This window comes from Scyliorhinus canicula, chromosome 5, assembly GCF_902713615.1.
Source record: "Scyliorhinus canicula chromosome 5, sScyCan1.1, whole genome shotgun sequence".
Taxonomy (NCBI): domain Eukaryota; kingdom Metazoa; phylum Chordata; class Chondrichthyes; order Carcharhiniformes; family Scyliorhinidae; genus Scyliorhinus; species Scyliorhinus canicula.
Window position 1 is genome coordinate 80,911,232 of NC_052150.1, and position 23,591 is coordinate 80,934,822.

General features: G+C 44.9%; 1 protein-coding gene across 1 annotated transcript in view; it reads left to right on the top strand.

Annotated features, from left to right (window-relative positions):
• chn2 (chimerin 2) overlaps positions 1 to 23,591 on the top strand; it is a 388,173-nt gene that overhangs the window by 236,493 nt on the left and 128,089 nt on the right. The window contains exon 6 of the mRNA XM_038797279.1: positions 8,120 to 8,405. Coding sequence (XP_038653207.1) covers positions 8,120 to 8,405 — 286 coding nt within the window. The remainder of the gene's footprint in view (positions 1 to 8,119; positions 8,406 to 23,591) is intronic.

Genomic DNA, 23,591 nt, shown 5'->3' on the forward strand with positions numbered 1-23,591 from the left:
CAAAACACAATAGAAGAAGAGAAGAAAAAGAAAAAAACAAAATCCGCCAAACAACAATTTCAGTTAACAAATGTTAACATACAAAAAAAGTAAGGGGCACATGATAATTAAACAACAAAAACACAGAACCTATTACAGCAAAGTCCCCAAACAAACCCATCCCAACAAAAAAGTCCCTCTTCCACCATTCTTCGTTCACTCACAATCCTTGAGCTTTCACGAATGCCTCCACTTCCTCTGCCGCCTCGAAGAGGTGATCTCTGGAGTTATGCGTAACCCTCGGCCTCCCCCGTACACCACACCGAAACGCACTCCACTCTTGAACAACACTGACTTCGCCCTTTTGAAGGTTGCTGACCTCCTTGCCAGCTTTGCCGTGGCATCTACTATATACGAATACCACTTCCTTCTCACCTCACCCCCCCCCCCCCCCCCTCCCCCGATTCTACTTGGCCCATCTCCTTCATCTGATAGCTGTAAAAATTACTGCTCTTGGTGGCTCATTCGCCCGTGGTTTCGCCCACAGGGACCAGTGGGCCCTACCAACTCGAAGAGGGGACAATATCTTCCTCCCCCAACAACTTTGCGAACATTGTCGCAAAATACTCAGTTGGCCTCGGGCCCTCCACCCCCTCGCCCCATGATCCTGAGATTTTACCTCTCTGGCGTATTCTGCAGGTCCTCAACTTTGGCCCTCAGGCCCTTCTTACGATCCACCACCTACAGGACCTCTGCTTCTAATGAGGCCAACTGGTCACTCTGCCTGTGACAGTGCCTCCTCCACTCCCTTCAGCACTTCACCATGCTCCCGCATTGTCCGTGATGTTTTTCCAAAAGCCTCCCTTTTTTCCGGGCCAGTGCAGCCTCCACCGACTGCTTGAGGGTCTCCAGTATCTCCCTCCCTTGTCGTTGAGTTTATTGAACCGCCTTTCGAATTCAGCCACTATCACCTCCACCAGCTTATCCACCGTAATAGGCGTGGTCCACCCAACGAGCCTGCCTCTGCCCCCCCCCCCCCCGGACTCCACACCTTGTTTGACTCTGCAGGAGGACTATCGTTCACACCCTTCTTCCCAATATTCCATCTTGAGTATTTTAACATCCTTTTGCAAACAGCTCTCCACCGGGACGAGTCTGTACATAAATGATCGCCGGAAACTGTGTAAAAAGGGCCAAAAAGCGAGGACTCTAGCGGGAGCTTCCTTGTGTGCCGCCTCCTCCTATATGTCGACACCGGGAGTCCCTTCCATCACTTTGTTGTTGATTGTGAGTAGATTGATGGGGCGGTAATTGGCTGGGCTGGATTTGTCCTGCTTTTGTGGACAGGACATGCATTTCCACATTGCTGGATATGCCCGTGTTGTAGCTATGCTGGAACAACTTTTCTAAGGGCACAGCTAGTTCTGGAGCACAAGTCTTCAGTACCATTGCTGGAATAGGAGGGGTTATTGGGTTACGGGAATAGGGTGGAAGTGAGGGCTTAAATGGGTCGGTGCAGACTCGATGGGCCGAATGGCCTCCTTTTGCACTGTATGTTCTAATAGTGTCAGGGCCCACAGCTGTTGCAGTATTCAGTGCCTTCAGTATTCAGTAGTTAATTGATCTCACGTGCAGTAAATTGAGTTAGCTAGAGACTGACATGTGAGGCTGGGGACCTCAGGAGGAGATCAGGATGGATCATCCACTTGCTGAACAATGTTGCAAATGCTTCAGCCCTGATGTGCTAAGAATGGAGATATTTGTGGAGCCTCCGCCTCCAGTTGGTTGTTTAATTGTCCACGACCATTCACAACTGGATGTGCCAGGACTTGGATTTGATCCTTGGTTGTGGGATCACTTAGCCATGTCTTCCTTCTGCTATTTGACATGGGAAGTATTCCTGTGCTCTAGCTTCACCCGCTGATACCTCATTTTTAGGTATTTTTTTGGTGCTGCTCTTGGCATATCCTCCTACAATCTTCATTGAACCAGGGTTTATTCCCCTGTTTGATGGTAATGGTAGAGTGGGAGATATGCCGGGCCATGAGGTTACAGATTGTGGTTGTATGCTGCTGCTGATGGCCCACAGTGCCTCGTGGATTCTCAGTTTTGAGTTGCTCGATCTGTTTGAAATCTATCCCATTTACCACCGTGGTAGTGCCACAAAACACAATGAAGGGTATCCTCCTTGTGAAGACAATAGGTGGCAACCAGCAGGAGGTTTCCTTGCCCTCATTTTAATATGATGCCATGCAACTTCATGGGGTCCAAAGTCGCTATTTAGAACTCCCAAGGCAGCTCCCTTCCCCACTGTTTACCACTGTGCTGCCACCTCTGCTGGGTCTCACCTATCATTGAGTCAGAACATACGAGTGATGGTAGTGTCGACGATATTGGCTGTGATTCCTTCAGTGTGACTATGTCAGGCTGCTGGCTTGCCCACACTGTGGGAGAGCTCTCCTAATTTTGGCACAACTCCCCAGATGTTAGTAACGGGAATTCGTCAGGGTCGTCAAAGCTGTTTTTTCCATTGTCGTTTCTGATGCCTAGGGCGGTGCTGAGTGATCCGTCTGGTTTCATCCCTTTTTGAAGACTCCCCAGCAGTTTTATACAACTGAATGGTATGATAGATCAGATGGCATTTAAGAGTGAACCACATTGTCTCGTGTCACATGCAGGCCAGGCTAAGTAATGAGATCAGATTTCATTTCCTAAAGGATGTTTGTGAACCAAATGGGTTTTTAACGACAATCGACAATGGCTTCATGGTCACTACCGAGACTAGCTTTTTTTGAAATTCCAGATTATCAACTTAAATTTAATTCCATTAGCTGCCATGGTCGGATTCAAACCTGTGTCCCCAAAACTATAGCTTCGGCCTCTGAATTACTAATCCAGTAACATTACCACTATGCCACTGCCCTTTTTACATTATTTACAGTCTTTTGCACTCGCGTTCTGAGTTTCACCATCATTTTTTTTGAACAAACATTTTATTAAGGCATTTATGGTTTTATTTTTTTTTTTAAATTTAGATTAGCCAATTATATTTTCCAATTAAGGGGCAATTTAGCGTGGCCAGTCCACCTACTCTGCACATTTTTTGGGTTGTGGGGGCAAAACCCACGCAGACACAGGGAGAATGTGCAAACTCCACACGGACAGTGACCCAAAGCCGGGATCGAACCTGGGACCTCAGTGCCGTGAGGCGGTTGTGCTAACCACTAGGCCACCATGCTGCCCCATTTATGGTTTTATAACAACAAAAGATACAAATACAAATGCCAACATAATTCAGTACGTAACATCCCCCCAACCAACAACCGTACCCCGCCAACATAGCTTATACAAACAATTCCCCAAAGTCCCTCCATCTCCTCTCGCTTATCCCGCCTAAACTGAACTAACTCCCCCTAACCCCCCCCTTATTGTATCTGCTAACAGTTTAGTTTTCCCCGAAGAAGTCGATAAATGGCTGCCACCTCCAGACGAACCCAAGCATTGACCCTCTCAGGGCGAACTTAATTTTCTCAAGCCTGAGAAACCTGGCTATATCGCTAACCCAATCCCCCGATTCCGAGGGCTCGGAGTCCCTCCACGCTAATAAGATCAGTCTCTGGGCTACCAAGAAGGCAAAGGCCAAAAAGTCAGCCTCTCCCGCCCCCTGGACTCCTGGGTCTTCCGACACTCCAAAAATCCCGACCTCTGGGTTCGGTGCCACCCTTGTCTTTAATATCGTGGACATGACATCAGCAAATCCTTGACAAAATCCCCTAAGCTTCGGATATGCCCAGAACATGTGAACATGATTTGCGGGCCCTCCCACACATGGCCCACACCTGTCCTCTACCCCAAAAAAACCTGCTCATCAGGTGACCCACCTTGAATTGTATCAGGCTGAGCCTGGCACACGATGAGGATATGTTGACTCTGCTCAGCACATCCTCCAACAGACCAGCCTCTAACTCCTTTTCCAGCTCATCTTGTCACTTGCACTTCACCTCCGCTATCTGGGTTCCCTCCCACTCCATAAGCTCTTTATAAATTTCTGAGACTTTCCCCTCCCCCATCCCCATTTTTGAAACTGCCTTATCCTGTATCCCCTGTGGCGATAGAAGCGGAAAGGCTGAAACCTGCCTTTGCACAAAGTCCCTCACCTGCAGAGAGTGAAACCCATTCCCACCCAGCAATTCAAAATCCTCATCCAAATCCTGCAAACAAGGAAAGCTCCCATCGATAAACAGCTCCCCCGGGCTCTCAATACCTGCTTTCTGCCACCTCCAAAACCCCCATCCAACCTCCCTGGGACAAACCGATGATTGCCATAAATTGGAGCCCACACCGACGCTCCCTCCACTCCCATACGCTTCTGCCACTGCCCCCAAACTCTCAGAGCCGCCATCACCATTGGGCTTGTAAAGTACCGGGCCGGCAAGAACGGCAGAGGTGCCATTACCGTGCTCATACATTTGTGCCCCTACATGATGCCGCCTCCAACTGCTCCCATTACAGCAACATTTCCTCAACACCGATCTGAACCCCATGAAGTTTCATGGCTTCAGGTTAAACATGGGCAAGGAAACAGCCTTCAGGTTAAACATGGGCAAGGAAACAGCCTTGTAGTTGATGCTAAAACTTTGAATATATTCAAGAGGTGGCTAGATATGGCACTTGGGGAGAATGGGATCAAAGGCTATGAGGAGAAAGCAGGATTAGGCTATTGAGTTGGATGATCAGCCCAGATCGTGATGAATGGCAGAGCAGGCTTGAAGGGCCAAAAGGCCGCCTCTTGCTCCTATCTTCTATGTATCTTGCAGATTACCATGTACCGGCTGTCATCAGCTGGTGAATCAGTACTCCTCCATGTTGAACACCACTTAGAGGAAGCACTGAGGGTGGCACGGGTGCGGAATATTCTCTGGGTGGGGGACTTCAATATCTCGGTAGTACCACCACAGACCAAGCTGGCCGGGTCCAAAAGGACATAGCTGCTAGACTGGAGCTGCAGCAGGTGGTGAGGGAACAAAAAAGGGGGAAAAACAACTTGGCCTCATCCTGCTGCAGACCATCTGTCCATGACAGTATCGGTAGAAGTGACCACCGCACAGCCCTTGTGAGACAAAGTCCTGTCTCCATATTGAGGATACCCTCCATCGGGTACTCGTGCTCCAGAACTTGCTGCACCCATAGCCAAGCTGTTTCAGTACAGCTACAACATTGATATCTACCTATCAAAGTGGAAAATTACCCAGGTGTATCCTGTACACAAAAAGCAGGACAAATACAAACGAGCCAATTATCACCCTGTTTACACTCCATCATCAGTAAAGTGATGGAAGGAATCATCAACAGTGCCATCAAGCAGTAATTTCTCAGCAATAAACTGCTCACGGATGCTCAGTTTGGGTTTCGCCAGGGTCATACAGCTCCTGACCTCATTACAGCCTTGGTTCAAGCATGGACAAAAGAGCTGAATGACAGAGGTGAGGTGAGAGTGACTTGAGTATGGTATCAAGACAGCATTTGACCAAGTATGACATCAAGGAGCCCTAGCTAAACTGGAGTCTATTGTAATCAAGGGGAAATCTCTCACCTGGTTGGAGTTATACTTGGCATAAAGGAAGCTGGTTGTGGTAGTTGAAGGTCAATGAACTCAGTTCCAGGACATTACTGCAGAAGTTCCTCAACCATCTTTAGCTGCTTCATCAATGACCTCCCTTCCATCATAAGATCAGAAGTGTTGACATTTGTGATTGACTACACAATGTTCAGCACCTTCGTGACTCCTCAGATAATGAAGCAGTCCATGTCCAAATGCAGCAAGAACTGGACAATATCCAGGCTTGGGCTGAGAAGTAGCAAATTACATTTGTGCCACACAAGTAACAGGCAATGACCATCTTCTAAAAGAGAGGACCTAACCACCACCCCTTGACATTCAATGGCATTACCATTGCTGAATCCCCCACAAACAGCCCGTTTAATTGCTCCTCCTTCCACAAACATTCAAACCCTCCACCACCGACAAACAGTGGCAGCCTTGTGCACCATCTATAGGATGCACTGCAGTAATTCATCACAGTTCTTGAGACAGCACCTTCCAAACCCACGACCACTACCATCTAGAAGGACAAGAGCAGCAGATGCCTGGAAACCCCACCACTGGAGTTTTCTCTCCAAGTCACTCGCCACCTTGAATTCGGAACTATATCGTCGTTCCTTCACTGTTGCTGGGGCAAAATCCTGGAACTTCCTCCCGAACAGCATAGTGGGTGTACTTACATGTCAAAGACTGCAGCGGTTCAAGAAGGCAGCTCACCACCACCTTCTGAGGGGCAAGTAGGGATGGATAATAAATGCTGGCCTAACCAGTGCCCAAACCCCGCAAATGAATTTTTTAAAAACTTAAATGAGATCGAAAGATTTGGCTAGAGAGAGGAATCCCCAGGGTAACCAACACCATGAAAGTCAGTTTGGGGATTAGAAGTTACCCAGAAGGAAAAAGAAAACTGAAGCAAGCCATTGAAAGTTGAAACTAGTTTTGGACTGGGTCTTGGAGAGTGAAGTGACCATTTATGGGACATGTTATGGGCCAGGGTTTAAAGAACACCAAAGTATGTCATGGAATTCACCTGACCTTCAACCTTTAATAGAGTGGTTATGAGGAGCACAACGGTCCAGTTTCCAGGTGTTATGCAACAGAGATCTTAAGTATTTTTAAACAAAACAATGTTTATTCTATGAATCCAGTTAATATGTTATAAACACACAGTAAACATCTTATCAACTACCAACACCCCCCCCCCAAGATACAGTACTCTATAGGTAACCCTTAATAACTTTCCTAACAACATCCATAAGCCAAACCCCTTTTTCTACAAAACAGTAGGTTTGAATTCCCTACAGAAAACAGGTATTACTTTGAAGTTTTGAAGTGGTCTGGAGACATTCTTTAGCATGCAGAGGGAGAGACCAAAATATACCTTCCTTGTTTGAATGAAGTTACCAACTGAAAATGAAACCAAAAACTCAGAGCCACAAAGCAGCCTCCAGCTCAAAACGAAAGTAAAAGGCAGAATCACAGCTCAGTATGGGGAATTACTGATTCACCAACCTCGGTGGGGTTGGGGGGAGGGGGTCAGTAGTTGGTTTGACCTGATGCCATGAGACTTCATGGGGTCTGGAGTCAATATTGATGACTCCCAGGGCTAGTCCCACCTGTCTATATGTCAATGTGTCTGTACACCACCTGTGATGACTGTCCTGTCAGTGAGACAGGACATACCCAAGGATGATGATGTTTGGGACATTATCTGTAAGTTATTGCTCTGTGAGTGTGACTATGGCTGTTATTTGACGACTCCATGGAACAGCTCTCCCACTTTTGGCACAACCCCACAGATATTAGTATGGAGGACTTTTTGCAGAGTCGACAGGGCTGAGTGTGCCATTGTGGTATCCGGTGCCTAGGTCAATGCTGGGTCATCTATCAGGTTTAATTCCATAAGGGGCGGCACGGCACGTGGCACAGTGGTTAGCACTGGGACTGCAGCACTGAGGACTCTGGTTCGAATCCCAGCCCTGGGTCAATGTCCGTGTGGAGTTTGCACATTCTCCCCATGTCTGCGTGGGTTTCACCCCCACAACCCAAAGATGTGCAGGTTAGGTGGATTGGCCATGCTAAATTGCCCCTTAATTGGAAAAAAATAATAATTGGGTACTCTAAATTCATTTAAAAACAGGTTTCATTCCATATTGGGTTTTCTGCAGCAGTTTGATGCAACTGAGTGGGTTGCTAAGTTGTTCCGTGGGCCTGGAGAGACATGTAGGGTTTCTTTCCTTAAAGAGCAGTAATGAACCAGATGGGTTTTTACAACAGTGTTTTAGAAACAACAATAGTTTCATGATCACCATTCCCGACTGACTTTTAATTCCAGATTTATTCATTGATTTCAAAATCCTTCGTCTGCCATGGTGGGATTTGAACCCATGTCCCCAGATCATTAGCTTGAGCCTTTTGATTGCCATTCTAGTGACATTACCACTGCCTCCTCCCACTAAAATTAGTCTGTGACACACTTGATATCGATGTCAGGGACCCTGCTTATGACCTATTGTCTTTTTGTTCTTTTCTTTGTAGGTTTGGATATCAGACCTTAAACTATAGATTGTTCTATGATGGAAAGCACTTTGTTGGTGAGAAGCGTTTTGAGTCGATCCATGATCTTGTGACTGATGGCTTGATAACACTGTATATAGAAACTAAAGCATCAGAGTATATTTCAAAGATGACAACAAATCCCATCTATGAGCACATAGGATATGCCACTCTATTGAGAGAACAAACCTCAAAGAGACTGATCAAAGCAAAGCGTGACAGTAGAAAGGTGTCCTTGGTGAATGATGAAAACAGTTCAGTTGAAAAGGTAAGAATTTCCATCTACTTTTATTTCTGTTGCACCACTAATGGTTGTTCGGTGGCTGTATTTTTATGTGCAGCTGCTTCTAACATACTGTCTTGTATATGCCACATACTTGTTGTAGATTTTACAATTGCTCTGTTCTTTTTTCCATCATGTTACTTTTGTCCTGCCCAACTACAATATTAATCCAACAGTGTAATATTCTTTGGCTGTTCTCCGAACACTCCATCTGTAGTACAAAAGAGACATGTTTGCAATGCTATTTCAATTATATTTTTGTGTTACCTATGCCACACTGTTCAGCCTGCGCTATATTTTTTGTGTCTGTCACTTCGAGTGGTAAATTAGACAGTTGCTTATAATGGATAAAGGATTCACAAACTTCCGCTTTACAGTTGGCTGGCGCCAATCCATTTGTGGTTGAAAGTGACACACAACATCACATGATCCATTAAACCGCCAAAGTTCTTCATAGAGTTTCTAAATACTTGATAATTTCTTGATCAATCAAGGTAATGAAGCACTTCCATTGGAAATATTTTCAAAAGTACATGCTCCTCTGAGTGAAGACGTCTCTGCCCATCTCATTGCTAAGTAATCAAACTCTTTCCTGAAATGGTGCGCCCTGTTCTAGATCCCTTAATCAGGGAAAATAACCTCTCAATGTCTATCCTTCAGAATTTTGAGTATTTCAAATAGGGGACCTCTCATTCTTCTAAACCCTGGAGAGCGAGGCCCAATTTACTCTAAGTCTCTCATCAGAGAGTTAACCCTCTCATTCTAAGGACCAATCTGTTGCAGCTTCTCTGTGTCAGCTCCAAGCCAAGTAGGGAATGAATGATGTGGAATCTCACTGCATGCTATTACTTTTATTATCTTTCCAGTTATGGTAAGTGGTAGGTGTTTGGTATGTTGTATTGCTATATTTATCATGTTATAAATATGGCAGTCAATATGGTCGCCTTCCTTAATCCTAATTATGTTTGCTCTAGAGTCGCCAAGTATCTTTCGATACTGCCACAAGGTTCAAACCCGAATACTGATCAAAGAACCAATGCACCAGCTAATTAGCTCAAAGTCAATACTATTTATTTACACACACAGTAATATCTACTCATGCACAAAATACTACAAACTAAACTATCTCTAACGCTAATGCCTATACTTAAATTCGGGTGCCCACTCAGTCAGAGGAACAATGGCCGTTGTTCGGATCTGAGGCTGTTGGGTTTGAAGAGGTGACAGGAGAACAGCTAAGGTCGTCCGTCTGATAGCGAGTGTTGACCTTGGACTTGCTTGCTTCTGGTGCAGCTGGTGGACGGGTCTCTCCGCTTTGAGAGCCGAGTCCAAGAGAGCGATTCTCTCTCGGGGCCTTCTTCTTATACCCGAAGGGGCTTCGCGCACTTTTGGGTGGGCCTTGAACTTGGCCCCAATTAATTGGGCCTATTCTTGATCACTCGTATTGATCTTGACCAATAAAGGGGTGGGTGCCCTGATGGCTGGGCGTGTCATAGGTGGCCGTTGGCCTTGCTTTGTTTATGCTTTCGTTTTGGGGAACTGGCGCAGGGGTGTCTGGAGCTAGATCGGTTGCTTGAGTGTCTTTCCTTTGTTCCCAGAGATGGGCCATCAATATGTTAATTGACCTACAGTTTCAGTCTTATCTGGGAGTTGCCTTCTCAATACGCATACAGGCTCTGTGCCTGCTTGCTTTCTTAACATTGTCCATATTTCCCTACAGTCATTGCGATCATCCATTTTGTATTCTGGAAGTGGCCATCCCAGATGGCTACAGTTGGAAAAAAATAGCACTCAGCTAATTCATCGTTTTATTAACAGAAAATATTTTCATTATGTTTTAAATGTATGCCACATATAATTTTAATAAGTTGTGTTGCACTTCCCAAGTTACAATCAGCAGGAATTTCCTTCCACACCTCAAGCAAGTTAGTTAGGCACAATTTCCCTTAACAAATCCGTGCTGGTCTTCCTCAATTAACCTGCATTTGCCCAAGTGACTATTAATTTTGTCCTGAATCATTGCTTAGAAAACCTCCCACACCACTGAGATTAACCAGGCTGGCCTGTAGTTGTTGGGTTTATTTTTACACTTTTTGGGGGCAAGAGAGTAAAATTGCAATTTTCCAGTCCTCCCGCACCACCCCTGTATCTAAGAAGGATCGGAAAATTATAGGCAGTGCGTTTGCAGATCCTACTGGCATTTCCCTCTCTATCCTTGGATACATCTCATCCAGTCCTGATATCGTATCAAATTTTAGTATAGTCATTCTAACTAACACTGTGTTGTGGGTACGATAGTGGGTAATTAGAATCACGGTACCATGTTGTACCACACTGCGCTGCTTTGTTTAATATCCATGGAAAACCGTGCTGCCAGCCTGGGTGGATACAACTGTTCCTGTAGTTGTAACTGACTGATCTGAAATATCTGAATTTCACATAATAATCTCAATCCAAAACTTTCATACAGGCTTCAAGTTGTTTTATGAAGATTGAATCATTTTTGTTCTGACTCCTTGATTTTGGTGGATGATTGTCAGAATAGGAAAGGTTTTTAAAAAGAAGTTCATATGTGATCATAGCACATATTGTAAGATAAAATTTAATAACCAAATTTTACATATGATGTTTCGCTACAAAAGTGAGTAAATTAATTGAATTTTGCTTGCTCAATAATCTTTTCTAAAACTACAATTGTAAAACAGTTTGGTATTGTACTGTAACTTCAGTAGTTCTGAAAGGGTATTATAAATCATGCCACAAGCAGCAACCAATTGGGTCACTTCATTCAGTTAAGTATGCATCTCATTAAACGACTTGTATTCTAAATAGCTGATTCATCAATAGTCAATTCCCCGAATGCTCCAGTTGAAATTGAAATCCTTTATGCACTTGAAAATGCCTTTCAAACATCACTGACCATGAAGTTGTTTTGTCAGTAAAGTGAATTTAATGTAAATTATTTTTCGTATGTCAATATGTCCTTCACTACATTTTAGCTGAAAAAGGACATCTCTCGGGCAGAAAAAAACAGCATGGTTGATGTGTTGCATTCCTTTACAAACCAATACTCTGAACACATTTATACAGTTGAGAAATTAAATAACAAAGTAATATGCAAATGCAAATTAACTTGCAATATGAAAAGCAAATGTTACATATTATATTTAATGCAATATTTTTGCTTTTCCTGCTTCTAATGTTGATGCTAATTTTCTTTCCTATCCTCCTGTTTAGTGGATAACAACTGGGATCCATAGCTAACTGTAACCCTGTGATACCTTGTCCTTGTGGTTGTTAGTTTATGAGCCTGAACAGAAAGTGTTGGGCTGACTATTCAACCAGTAGATGATCACAGCTGACGCTTAGAATGCCCTCACTTAATGTCTAGATATTCATAATTCCAGCAGTTTGTAGTCAGTGCAGAAGTATTCAAAATGACGACTCTGCCTTGTTGCCATCATCCATCACTAAGGGGCATGGAAGGTACCCTTTATGTTACTACATTTCTCCCACCAAGACCTCTTCCTTTGGCAACAGCAGTGCAAAGTAAAAGAGGTAGTGTCGCTTCCTGTGAATGCATCAAAATCTGTCTTGAGATGCTTTATCCTAGAGGCATCAATCGGTGTCACCGTTAAGAACAGCTCTGCCAGTTGTAACTGTTGCCATGTTTAATCCTTTCTCAAAATGTGAACAGGCAAAATTTTCATCCCATTGTTACAAACATGGTTGCTGATGTGAACAATACTTCTGTAAGCCGTTTTGGAAAATCATTCGGCCAGAAAATAAACCTCAAATAATTTTTTAAAAGGTATTTGTTGTTGTTAATTCTGTGGAAATTTTCCAGTGTGTTGTAGGCCCAACCATTTTTAACTGCTTCTTCGTAAGATCAGAAGTGGGGTTGTTTGCTGATGACTACACAATGTTCACCTTTCGCAAATCATCAGATATTGGAGCAGTCCATGCCCAACCTGGACAATATCCAGGCTTGGGCTGACATGTGGCAAATGGTATTTGTGCCACACAAGTGCTTGGCAATGACCATATTCAACAAAGAGAATCTAACCCTTGCCCCTTGACTTTCAATGATGTTACAATCACTGAATCTCCCACCATCAACATCTTGGGGGTTACCATTGACCAGAAACTGAACAGGACTAGCAATATTAATATGGTGGCTGCAAGGGCACAGTGGTTAGCATTGCTGCCTACGGCGCTGAGGACCCGCGTTTGAATCCCGGCCCTGGGTCACTGTCCGTGTGGAGTTTGCACATTCTCCCAGTGTTTGCGTGGGTTTCACCCCCACAACCCAAAGATGTGCAGGATAGGTGGATTGGCCATGCTAAATTGCCCCTTAATTAGAAAAAATGAATTGGGCATTCTAAATTTATTAAAAAAATATATATATGGTGGCTACAAGAGCAGGTCAGTGGCTAGGAATCCTGTGGTGAATAACTCACCTTCTGACTCCCAAAGCATGTCCACCATCTCCAAGGCACAAGATGGGAGAGCGATGCAATGCTCTCCACTTTCCTGGCCGCTCCAAAACTCCTCAAGCTTGCCACCATCCAGGTCAAAGCAGCCCTCATGCTTGATACCCCATCCACAAACATTCATTCCCTCCACCACCAATGCACAGTGGCATTAGTGTGCACCATTTACAAGATGCACTGCTGTAATTAACCAAGGTTCCTTGGACAACACCTTCCAAACCCACGACTACTAGCATCTAGAAGGACAAGGCCATAGACACGTGGGAACACCACCATCTGGAAGTTCCCCTGTAAGCCACCCACCCTTCTGACTGGGAAATATATCGCCGTTCCTTCACTGTCGCTGGGTCAACATTCTGGAACTCCCTGCCTAACAGCAATGTAGGTGTGCTTGTATCACATGGACTGTAGCAGTTCAATATGGCAGCTAACCACCACCTTCTCAAAGGCAATTAGGGATGGATGATAAATGCTGAACTAGCCCATGACACCCACATCCTGAGAATTAATTTATTAAAATGTAAGTGAAGTGAATACACAGCAACAGGATCTCTAGGATATTACAGAAGCAGGAACCAAGCAGTCTTCCTGGGTTGTAAGACACTTACACCATACAATGTCCTGCCTCTAGGATTTGAGGAAAGAAGGACCATTAGAGAAAGGTTGTTTCTCATACAAGTTATAGTTGTTGGTATTTTCATTGGCTGTTTAATCCTCTCTTCAAGCCAATCTCTGTTATGAAAGCCTTGTCTGGATACAGTAGTTACTACCTAATCATCCATGGTTTACATGTGGGGAGTCAAGACCAAGTGCAACATACAAGCAGGAGAGAGGGCTGTAGAATAATTGGACCCAGACAGGGAAGAGATGAGATTAGGATTTGGAGGAGGAGTGAGAATGGGGAGGAGAGAATGGAAAAAATGGAAGTTGGGGAACTACCTTATTGAGGGGCTGAGGAGATCCCCTTTTCCCTGCCAGTAATTTTATCTTGGCAGGGGTGTGAAGTTTGGTGGTGGACTTTGGATCAGATGCAAGTCTTGGGGGAATGAAATATGCAGCAGTGGCTACTGAGGAGCTGAGAGCAAGCAGCTGTTCAGGTCAGGGAAGGATGTTGGCTATTGAACGGACAAGGGGCATCTGAATTGTAATTGGGAGCAGGCGACGGCAGGATGGACAGGAGAGATATGTGTGAGGTGGAGGTGATGAGGAATAGCAGCTGGTCATTCAACATTGAAAGCCTGTAACACGCAGGAGCTGTCTGGAGGAAAAAAAAGAGAAAGATGTGCATTGATATAGCACTTTTCACATCCGCCTGATATGTTATGGAGCGTTTTACAACCAACATAAGCACTTTGCAAGAGGAGTCAGTGTTGTATTTACTGTGTAACCTGTTTCTGATACTGAGCATATCATTTTTTTTTTAATTTAAAAAAAATAAGTTTAGAGTACCCAATTCATTTTTTCCAATTAAGGGGCAATTTAGAGTGGCCAATCCACCTACCATGTGCATCTTTGGGTTGTGGGGGCGAACACGGGGAGAATGTGCAAACCCCACACAGACAGTGACCCAGAGCCAGGATCGAACCTGGGACCTCGACGCTGTGAGGCTACAGGGCTAACCCACTGCGCCACTGTGCTGCCCTATACTGAGCATATCATGATATAATGCAGTAGTGATCTATTTAAGGGTAAATCTTCTCATTTCTCCACACCTCCCGGTCTTGCACTTTCCTCTTCAGTTACTTTTGAAGCCTCCCGTTTCAATTTTAAATGATCAAACCACATCATTCTCCTTCTCTCTCTAATATTTCTTTAATCACCTCCTTCATCAAGTTCCCATGTGTTAGAATATGACCAATCCAACCTTGTTATCTTTAACTTATGATGAGATGTTAATGAGCTCTTCTCATTGTTTTGGTGGGGCAGTGGGTGGCAGTTAAGCTTCAATATTCTCACTAGCATGGTTTGTTCACAAAACAGCAGGTTTTTTAATGTGGGGCCTGGAAAGTATGTTCAATTTGTTGAGTAGATCAGAGAGATGTGCTGCCAACTGGTTTGCTAACGTCAAACTCAACATGTTTCGAATGTCAAACTCAACATGTCTTCGTGAAAGAATGTAAGAGCTCAAACATATGTAGTCCCCCACCATCACTGGAGCAGACTGACAAAGGAGGGAGTCCCTCCATAGCCCTGAGCAGATTGGCAGGGCAATTGCTGCTTACAACAACTGAAAGAATAGCACTTTAAAGTTTAAAAAGTTGGTGTGGTGACTGTTAGTGCAAATTCCTTTTCACTGGTGCAGATAAACATTCCATTTAAACTTACCTGAATTTGGCCTCTTTCATAGTACCATAACTATTTTAATACAAAGCTTCTGCGTAAGAAAATCTTATCTCTTTCATATTGACACGGACATTGAACTTGGTCTGAAAGGAAGGACATTATGCATCAGTTTCTGACTCAAATTTTTCTTTCTCACGTTCCAATATAAATTAGCAACAATGTCCCTAGGATTGGGCGTCCATGCTTTCTGAGATTTTTATTGGATTAGCTCGGCAATCGAACAAGGCATCGCCCTGCCCTGGTCATGATTTTTATTTGCTCAATTGGTCAGTTGGATCCAGCATTTTGCCTGGGTAAACTGGGATGAAAATTGCTTTAAGGTTATGGGCTAAGGAAACTGCAAGGGGTGGGGCTGGAATCCGAAGCTTGAGCTTTCTCACGTGGGTCAGGAGGGCGAGGGAAGATTGGGTATGACTGTTTGAGTTAATTTGGAGGAGGCTGACATTGCAGTAAGTTATTCCATCCACTCCTGGGAATTTTAGTGGATACAGCTTGGATTTCTGCCGCTGACTGATGGGAATCTCAAATAAGGTGTGCAACAAATTGGCCAGAAAGATGAAGCTTCCATAACCCTGGTGGATTAGGTGGTGTTCATTTTTGGCAAACCTCATATTGATCCATCTCACCCTCCTGACCCCATGGAAGGGCCTGTTTGAGAACCTCTGGCACAGATACCTCTAATAGGAAGCTAAATAAATATATTAGGGAGAAAGTAATAGCAGGATATTGTAATTGGGTGATATGAAGCAGGGTGCAAGGAGGCTCATGTGGACAAGTTGAGTCTAATGGCCAGTTTCTATGCTGTGACCATACCACCACCTTGTGGCTAAGTCATGCAACTATATGCAAACTGAAAGCATTTACTGTCACTGTCCAAATAAGAGAGCGTTAGGATTTGTGTCACATTAGTTCACAAGCAAAACATTTAATTACATTGGAAGCTGCTCCCACAGCTCCACCTATAGATACTAGAGATGAATATTAACAGTATATTCCTAGAAGTTGCATAAAAACAGAAATTAAAACAGAAAATTCTGGCAATGCCCAACAGATCAAGCAACATCTGTAGAAAAAAAACCATTTTAAGTGGAGATGATCTTTCATCAGAGCATTGAAAATCCGGGGTAGGATTTTATATTCGCACACCATGGACTGCTGCCATCCAGTGCATGGGTAAAACCTGGTGAGATGACGTCAGGTCGCGAACCCAATGTCATCATGCTGGTCTGCCATAAAAATCAGCAGCCCATCACCATTTTTAAATATCTCACTGAGAAGCACTTAAGCTTGTTTACAATCCAATTGATTGAAATAAAACTCTGTCCATGACATAACACGGGTGCACAGGAAACCGGTTCGGAAGGAGTCGTGTTTTTAACAAGTGCTGCAAAGGCGGATATAATATACTGCAAGTGAGACAATGGCAGGCTTCGGGAGAGGATTCTGTTTCTCAAGCTGGGAGACCTAGCTCGTGTTGTTAATTTGATTTTTCATTACTTTTCAACCTGCCTTTGGGCATTTCCCCAGGGGAGGGGAAAAAAGGAAGTGCTTCAATTAACATTGAGCATAATAGCTTTTGTGCTGTACATCGCTGTCCCCTATGGGAATATGAAGCACAATTATTATTGAATTTCTTTTGGTATTTGAGTTTGGCCCTAGGAAAGCTTTTGATCTGGAACCTAGTACCTTCTATCCTTTTCCCACTCAATTATGTGTTGTTGAACGGTATTCGAATTTTGCTAACCTCTTTTGTCGGAGTTTGGACATTTTAACATCAACAGACTTGTGGCTTTATAGTGAGCTTCAAACTCAAGTTCAACTCTTGAGTCCTTGAGGGGATCAAATTTGACAGGCTGCTGAAGAGGCACCTTTTCTGTTCCAAGGCTTGTAATATGCAAATTGTGATTACTGCATTGGTGCATTGTTTAAAAAGCCCTTACTGCTGCCTCCACAAGCCATGAGTTTAGTAATTTTGGTTTCTGGCACACTGATAATGCTCATCTCGAGGATGACAGTGGGTGGGTGATAAACTGTTTGTTTTTGCTCCTGTGAGGTCCCTCCTGCTCTTTGCTCTTAGTGAGTTCTGCATCCAAATTGGTGGGTTCGGTTGACTTTGGATTTAGAATCTGACCACTTGATTCTTCAGTGGCCAAATCCACGCAGCTTCACTTTTATTTTCCTTGCAGTTTCCATAAATGCTGTTTTTCTTGGAGCATATTACGTTCCCTTTTTCTTTACTTTGGCGGTGGTTTTTCCCCAAAACTGTCTCATGCACTCTGGGGCATTACGACTCACATTTGGCTGTCCAGCTTCAGTTGCGTCCTCCTATGGCACATCAAATAGTTGGAGCATCTCCCTTACTTTTGGCTTGCTGTTTGGGATCTTCCTTTGTTCCTGTTTAAATCCTTAATAAGGTGTCTTCTAACCCTACCTCCTCTGGTGTATTTCCTACAATTTCTGCTGCTTTGATCTCAGCTCCTTTACATTCCACTGGCTTTGTCTTTGTCACTTAAATTCTGCTGGCCTTCCTTTCTCCTCCTTTTTCTTCTCCTGGCCCTATCGCCTCCTGTGGGATCTTTGGAACTTCCTCAACTCTTGACAGATTTGTATCCACCCTACTCTAAATTCCCCCCCCAAAAAAGAACAGACTACAAACTTACCTATAAATCTTGTTCCAAGAACTTTTCTTTCCTTAAGTCATCAGGCTCAGCCACTGAATGTTTCGAAGAAGAGCAAGGGAGCTCTCCTTGGTATCCTTGCCAATATTTGACTCTCGGGTCTCTCAACAGCATCACTAAAACAGATTATCTGACCCATGAGCTCATCACTGCTTGTGAAATTTGGCGCTGGACAAATTGACAAACCCAGACCTCGGCAGAAAGCTTGTTTTTTTTCCACCGCATCAGTTCTACATTCCAAAATGACTTCATTGGCTGTAAAGAACTCTGGGACATTCTTTGGTCATGGAAGGCACTATATAATGGCAAGATTTTTAAATGTTACTTTCACAATCACCACAGCTGCTCAGTGACCACGTTTGGAGGACAGGTGCAGTGATCATAATGCAAGAAAGTGCACCATTGAGTTGAACTTCCCCAGAGTCAGCATGCACCACCATCTCCCAGCTGATGTATGTTGGTACCCCAGACAGCAAGAATGTTAATTGATGCAGCTACATTGGACAGTCAAGAGCAATAATAATTTTAAAAGGTAAAACTATCTCCTACAAATAATGAATATCTAATGATTACAAAACCTGAGTACAGTTGCAGTAAATATTCAACCAAACCTGCACAGCAATCATAATAATGAATATAGTCAGCACACTGCAGCAATTAACTGTATTCTTGGGCATGGCTTAACGTAGCTTCCCGATAATTCCCCAATGTCCTTTCAACCCAGACCTCCACAGACATTATGCAATGGAACAAAAGAACCTACACCCAATCCCTTGTCAGAAGTCAAAACAGGCGTTTGGAGCCAAAGACATTCATGCCATGACAGAAGAAAATGAGAGAATATGAGATTGACAAATAATCAGAGAGAGACCTAGCTAAAGGGAAAGAGAATAAAAGCGATATGGAAAGCACCCGATAGTCAGAAAGAAAAGAATGTATACACATGGAATGCAGAGAGAATGGAAGTCATATAGGAATGAGAAGAAAGACACGAGCAAAAGAAATACACAAAGGGGTAGCACAAGAATAACTCATCCTAAGATGAACATAAACCATAATTGTAAGTGATGAGAGTAATAGAGAATGCAAGGGGAAGTGTGGAATTAAAGTGGTCTGGGTAGCTATATTCGTCTCAGTTGTTTCCTATTGCACCATTCTGTTGTGAATATATGTAAATATAACTCGATTAAAATTTTATCCCTTCCATATTGCACTGTAATATTGTTTTACTCGGGCTAATTATATGGTTTAATTACCATAGAAGCTAGCGGCACAGATATTTACTTACATGATGTGCCCAGAGCTTTTGCTTAAAATAGAATTAGTAATATTGTATTATATAGTATGTATTATTATCTAATAAATACTTCTCGTTATTTCCATGGTTTCTGTTAGTAATGACAGAATCGCACAGTGCAGAAGAGGCCCTTTGGCCCATCAATTCTGCGCTGACACATGAAAACACCTGACCTACCTAATCCCATTTACCAGCACTTGGCCCTTCGCCTTGAATGTTATGACGTGCCAAGGATATGAGGCAACCTGCCTCTACCACCTTCCCAGGCAGTGAATTCACTCAGTCTTCTGTGCTCCAACGAAAATAACACGAGCCTCTCCACCCTCTCTTTATAACTTAAATATTCCATCCCAAGCATCATCCTGATGAATCCCCTCTACACTCCCTCCAGTGCAATCACATCCTGCCTATAATGGGACGATCTGAATTGCACACACTACTCCAGCTGTGGCCTCACCAAAGTTCCATACAACTCCAACATAACCTTTGTGCTTTTGTAATTTATGCCTCAATTGATAAAGGCAAGTGTCCCATATGTCTTTTTCGCCATTCTTATTAACCTTCCCTTCCGCCTTCAGAGATCTGTGGACAAACAAGCCACGGTCCCTTTGTTCCTCAGAACTTCTTCGTGTCATGCCATTCATTGAATACTTCATTGTCAAATTATTCCTTCCAAAGTGTTTCACCTCACACTTTTCAGGGTTAACTTCTACATGCCACCTTTCTGCATATTTGACCATCCCATCTATATCTTCCTGTAACCCAAGGCACTCAACCTCACTGTTAACCATCCAATCAATCATTGTGTCATCCACGAACTACTGATCCTACTCCCCCATAGTCTTCAATGCTGTTTACATAAATGACGAATAATAGGGGACCCAGAACAGACACTGGCATCCAGTCACTAAAGCAGCCGGCTGTCATAATCCACTGTCTCCTACAACTAAGCCAATTTTGAATCCGCCTTCTGAAATTACCCTGTATCCTATGCGCATTTGCCTTCTTTATAAGTCTCCCATGTGAGACCTTGTCAAAGGCTTTGCTGAAATCCATATAAATTACATCAACTGCATTACCCTCATCCACACATCTGGTCACCTCAAAAACTTCAATCAAATTTGTTAGGCATGCCTTCCCTCTGACAAATCCATGCTGACTATCCCTGATCAAGCGTTGCCTCTCCAAGTGGGGATAGATCCTCTCCTTCAGAATTCTCTCCAGTAGTTTTCCTACCACTGAAGCCTGTAGTTCCCTGACTTATTTCTACAACTTTTCTTAAATAGTTAGCTGTTCTCCAGGAATAGTTTCATCCCCGTGTCCCCCATCGGGGGGTTTGGAGGTGTACAGCCCTCAGTAGAAGGTCTCAAACAGGGTTGACCTGTTTTTGCTTGGTTACCAGTCTGCCTCTGCTATTCTTCTATTCTTCACCTGAGCTATCTCTCTCATGGCTGCCTGTTCATAGAAGTTTCCCCATGTCTGGCGGAGTTGGTGCACGGCTTTCTATGTCCTTTTGTAGCTTTTTCCTCTCTGCCAGAAGTTCTGTGGTCGGGACCTCTGTTGACCTCTCTTCCCTGCCTCTAAGTGCCTTGTAGGCTATAATCTCTCCCCTAATCACAGCCTTCAGTGCCTTCCAGAACGTGGACGGTGAGACTTCCCTGTTCTGCTTATTAGCAACATACTCACCTATGGCCGGTGATGTTTTCTGGCAGAAGACCTTATCGACCAATACCTCCACGTGTGGCATTTGGAACGGTCGGCTCCAACCTCACATCCACGTAATGTGGAACATAGTCAGAGATAACTATTGCAGAGTATTCCGCCTTTACTATTCCTGAAAACATCGCTTTCCCCTCTGCAAAGACGTCTGTCCTTGAGTACACTTGTGGACCAGCGAAAAGAACGAGAATTCTTTCTCACCGGGATGTAGGAGCCACCATGGGTCCACCACCCCATCTGCTTCATGAATGTTCCCAGTTCCCTAACCCTGCCTGTCCTTTTCCCCGATCTGGGGGTCGATCATGTCGGGGATTTCTACCATGGTCATTTTTATGAAATCTGTCGTCTCAGTTTTGCACGTACATGTTTTCCAGAACTATCAGTGCCCAATCTGGGGCACCACTGACCATGACATACTGTCCCCCTTGGTCTGTAACCGTCCATGTCACGTTAAACCTCATCGTCTTGCTAAACCGTATAGCTCCTCCCCTTGCCCTTGTCCCGTAACATGGGCCGCACGGTAGCATGGTGGTTAGCATAAATGCTTCACAGCTCCAGGGTCCCAGGTTCGATTCCCGGCTGGGTCACTGTCTGTGTGGAGTCTGCACGTCCTCCCCGTGTGTGCGTGGGTTTCCTCCGGGTGCTCCGGTTTCCTCCCACAGTCCAAAGATGTGCGGGTTAGGTGGATTGGCCATGCTAAATTGCCCGTAGTCTCCTAATAGTAAGGTTAAGGGGGGGAGTTGTTGGGTTACGGGTATAGGGTGGATACGTGTGTTTGAGTAGGGTGACCATTGCTCGGCACAACATCGAGGGCCGAAGGGCCTGTTCTGTGCTGTACTGTTCTATGTTCTATGAGTGGTATGTTTGTCCCACCCAGCGCTTCCTTATCCGCAATCGGTCTTTCTCCCTCCGGTGTATCTCCTGCAGGAATACTATGTCGGCTTTCAAACTTCTTAGGTGGGCCAAGACTCTGGATGTTTTCTTTGGGCCATTAAGTCCCCTGACATTCCAGATGATAATCCTGGTGTGGGGGTTTTGTCCCCCCACTCCTGCGGGATCAATCATAATTACCTGGTGGATGCACCTCTGCTGTAAGAAGATTAATTACCTCCTTAGGGCAGCTCGGGTGAGTCATCACTTCTGTGCCCCTTGCATCAATTCAGTCCCTCACTCCTCACATCATCCCTATCCCCAACACCCCAACTACCTGCATCTCCCTCACAACCCACCCTCCATGAAATCCCAACACGTATTGCCCTCTTTAGCCAGGAGCCTTGCCCACGCATACAGTCAGCTACAGACCCCTTATAAAACTCACCTCCCAGCATCTCACTATCTCCTTTTTGTGTCCCCAAGTACAAGGTGGCCCATAATCCCCGGGGGTGCCAGAAAACATGTCCACACCCCCTCAGAGGAAAGGGCTCTGCAACTCATAGAGGAGGCCGAGGACAGGGCAGTGGCTGCAATGGAGTTCAGCATGGGCCAAACATGTGAGAGCCCTATGTAACGCAGATGTCCTTTTCAGCCCTCCATCCAGACCCTCAGCACACCCAGGAGCACCACACCAGCTAAAATACCAACGTCGCACCAGTGCTTTAACCTGCACCATCCACTGTTGTAGAGATTATCACTTCAGTGGTAATTTGAATATTCTGAATTCTCCCTCTGTGTACCCGAACAGGCGCTGGAATGTGGCGACTAGGGGCTTTTCACAGTAACTTCATCGCAGTGTTCATGGAAGCCTACTTGTGACAATAAAGATTATTATTGTTATGTCAGCAATCCGACCCCTCGGTCAGTCTCTGGTGAGCACCACACACATGCTGCAGCACATCAGGGAGAGGCAGGGCATTCGAGGGAGGGGGTGATCAGAGGGCTGCCCAATCCCTGGGAATAGCTGTTGTCCAGACAGATGTTGCACTTCTGGAAAAGATGATTCCATCACTGTTGCAGATACAGAAGCACAGGCAGAAAACATACAGGACGGGGTGGCAGCAACTTTCCAGTGCCTGCAAGTCCAGCTGGAGAAGCCCAGTCACCTTCAGATGCAGGAGATGTTGCCAGTAATGCATGGCACCCAAGCCAACACTGAAAGGGTGGCAGCTGTGGTGGCAGGCCTAGGGCAAGATGCCAGAGCCATGCGTCAGGACGTCCAAAGCCTGGGACGCACGGTGCTGTCCACAGCGCAGGACAAGAGAGCCCAGTCGCAGGCAGACACGGGCGCAGATGAACATTGATGTGGCGCTTCTGAGCTTGGCCCATTCACAAAGCGATCATGATTGGGGGCATCGAGAACATTGCCTGGGCACTGACTGACCTTGGTCAATCATAGAAGAACATGTCACAGGCACAGAGGGACTTGACTGAGACTATGAGCGCATTCACTGAGGATCATGACCCAATCTCAGACGAGTGCGAGCGTCCAGGACTGTCAGCGACAAGTGATGGTGGTACCTCCAGAGCACACTCCGACCTCCCCTCTATCCCATGGAGTAACCTGGGGGTCAGCAAGAACCCCGAGGGAGGAGGAGGCGATGGCGTCCACGCTGGTGCCTCCCAAAGGGGAAATGCTGGAACTCCTCAGCGGTTCCGAACCTCCCCCCACCACCACCACCCCACCCCAAACCTGGCACTGGTGCAT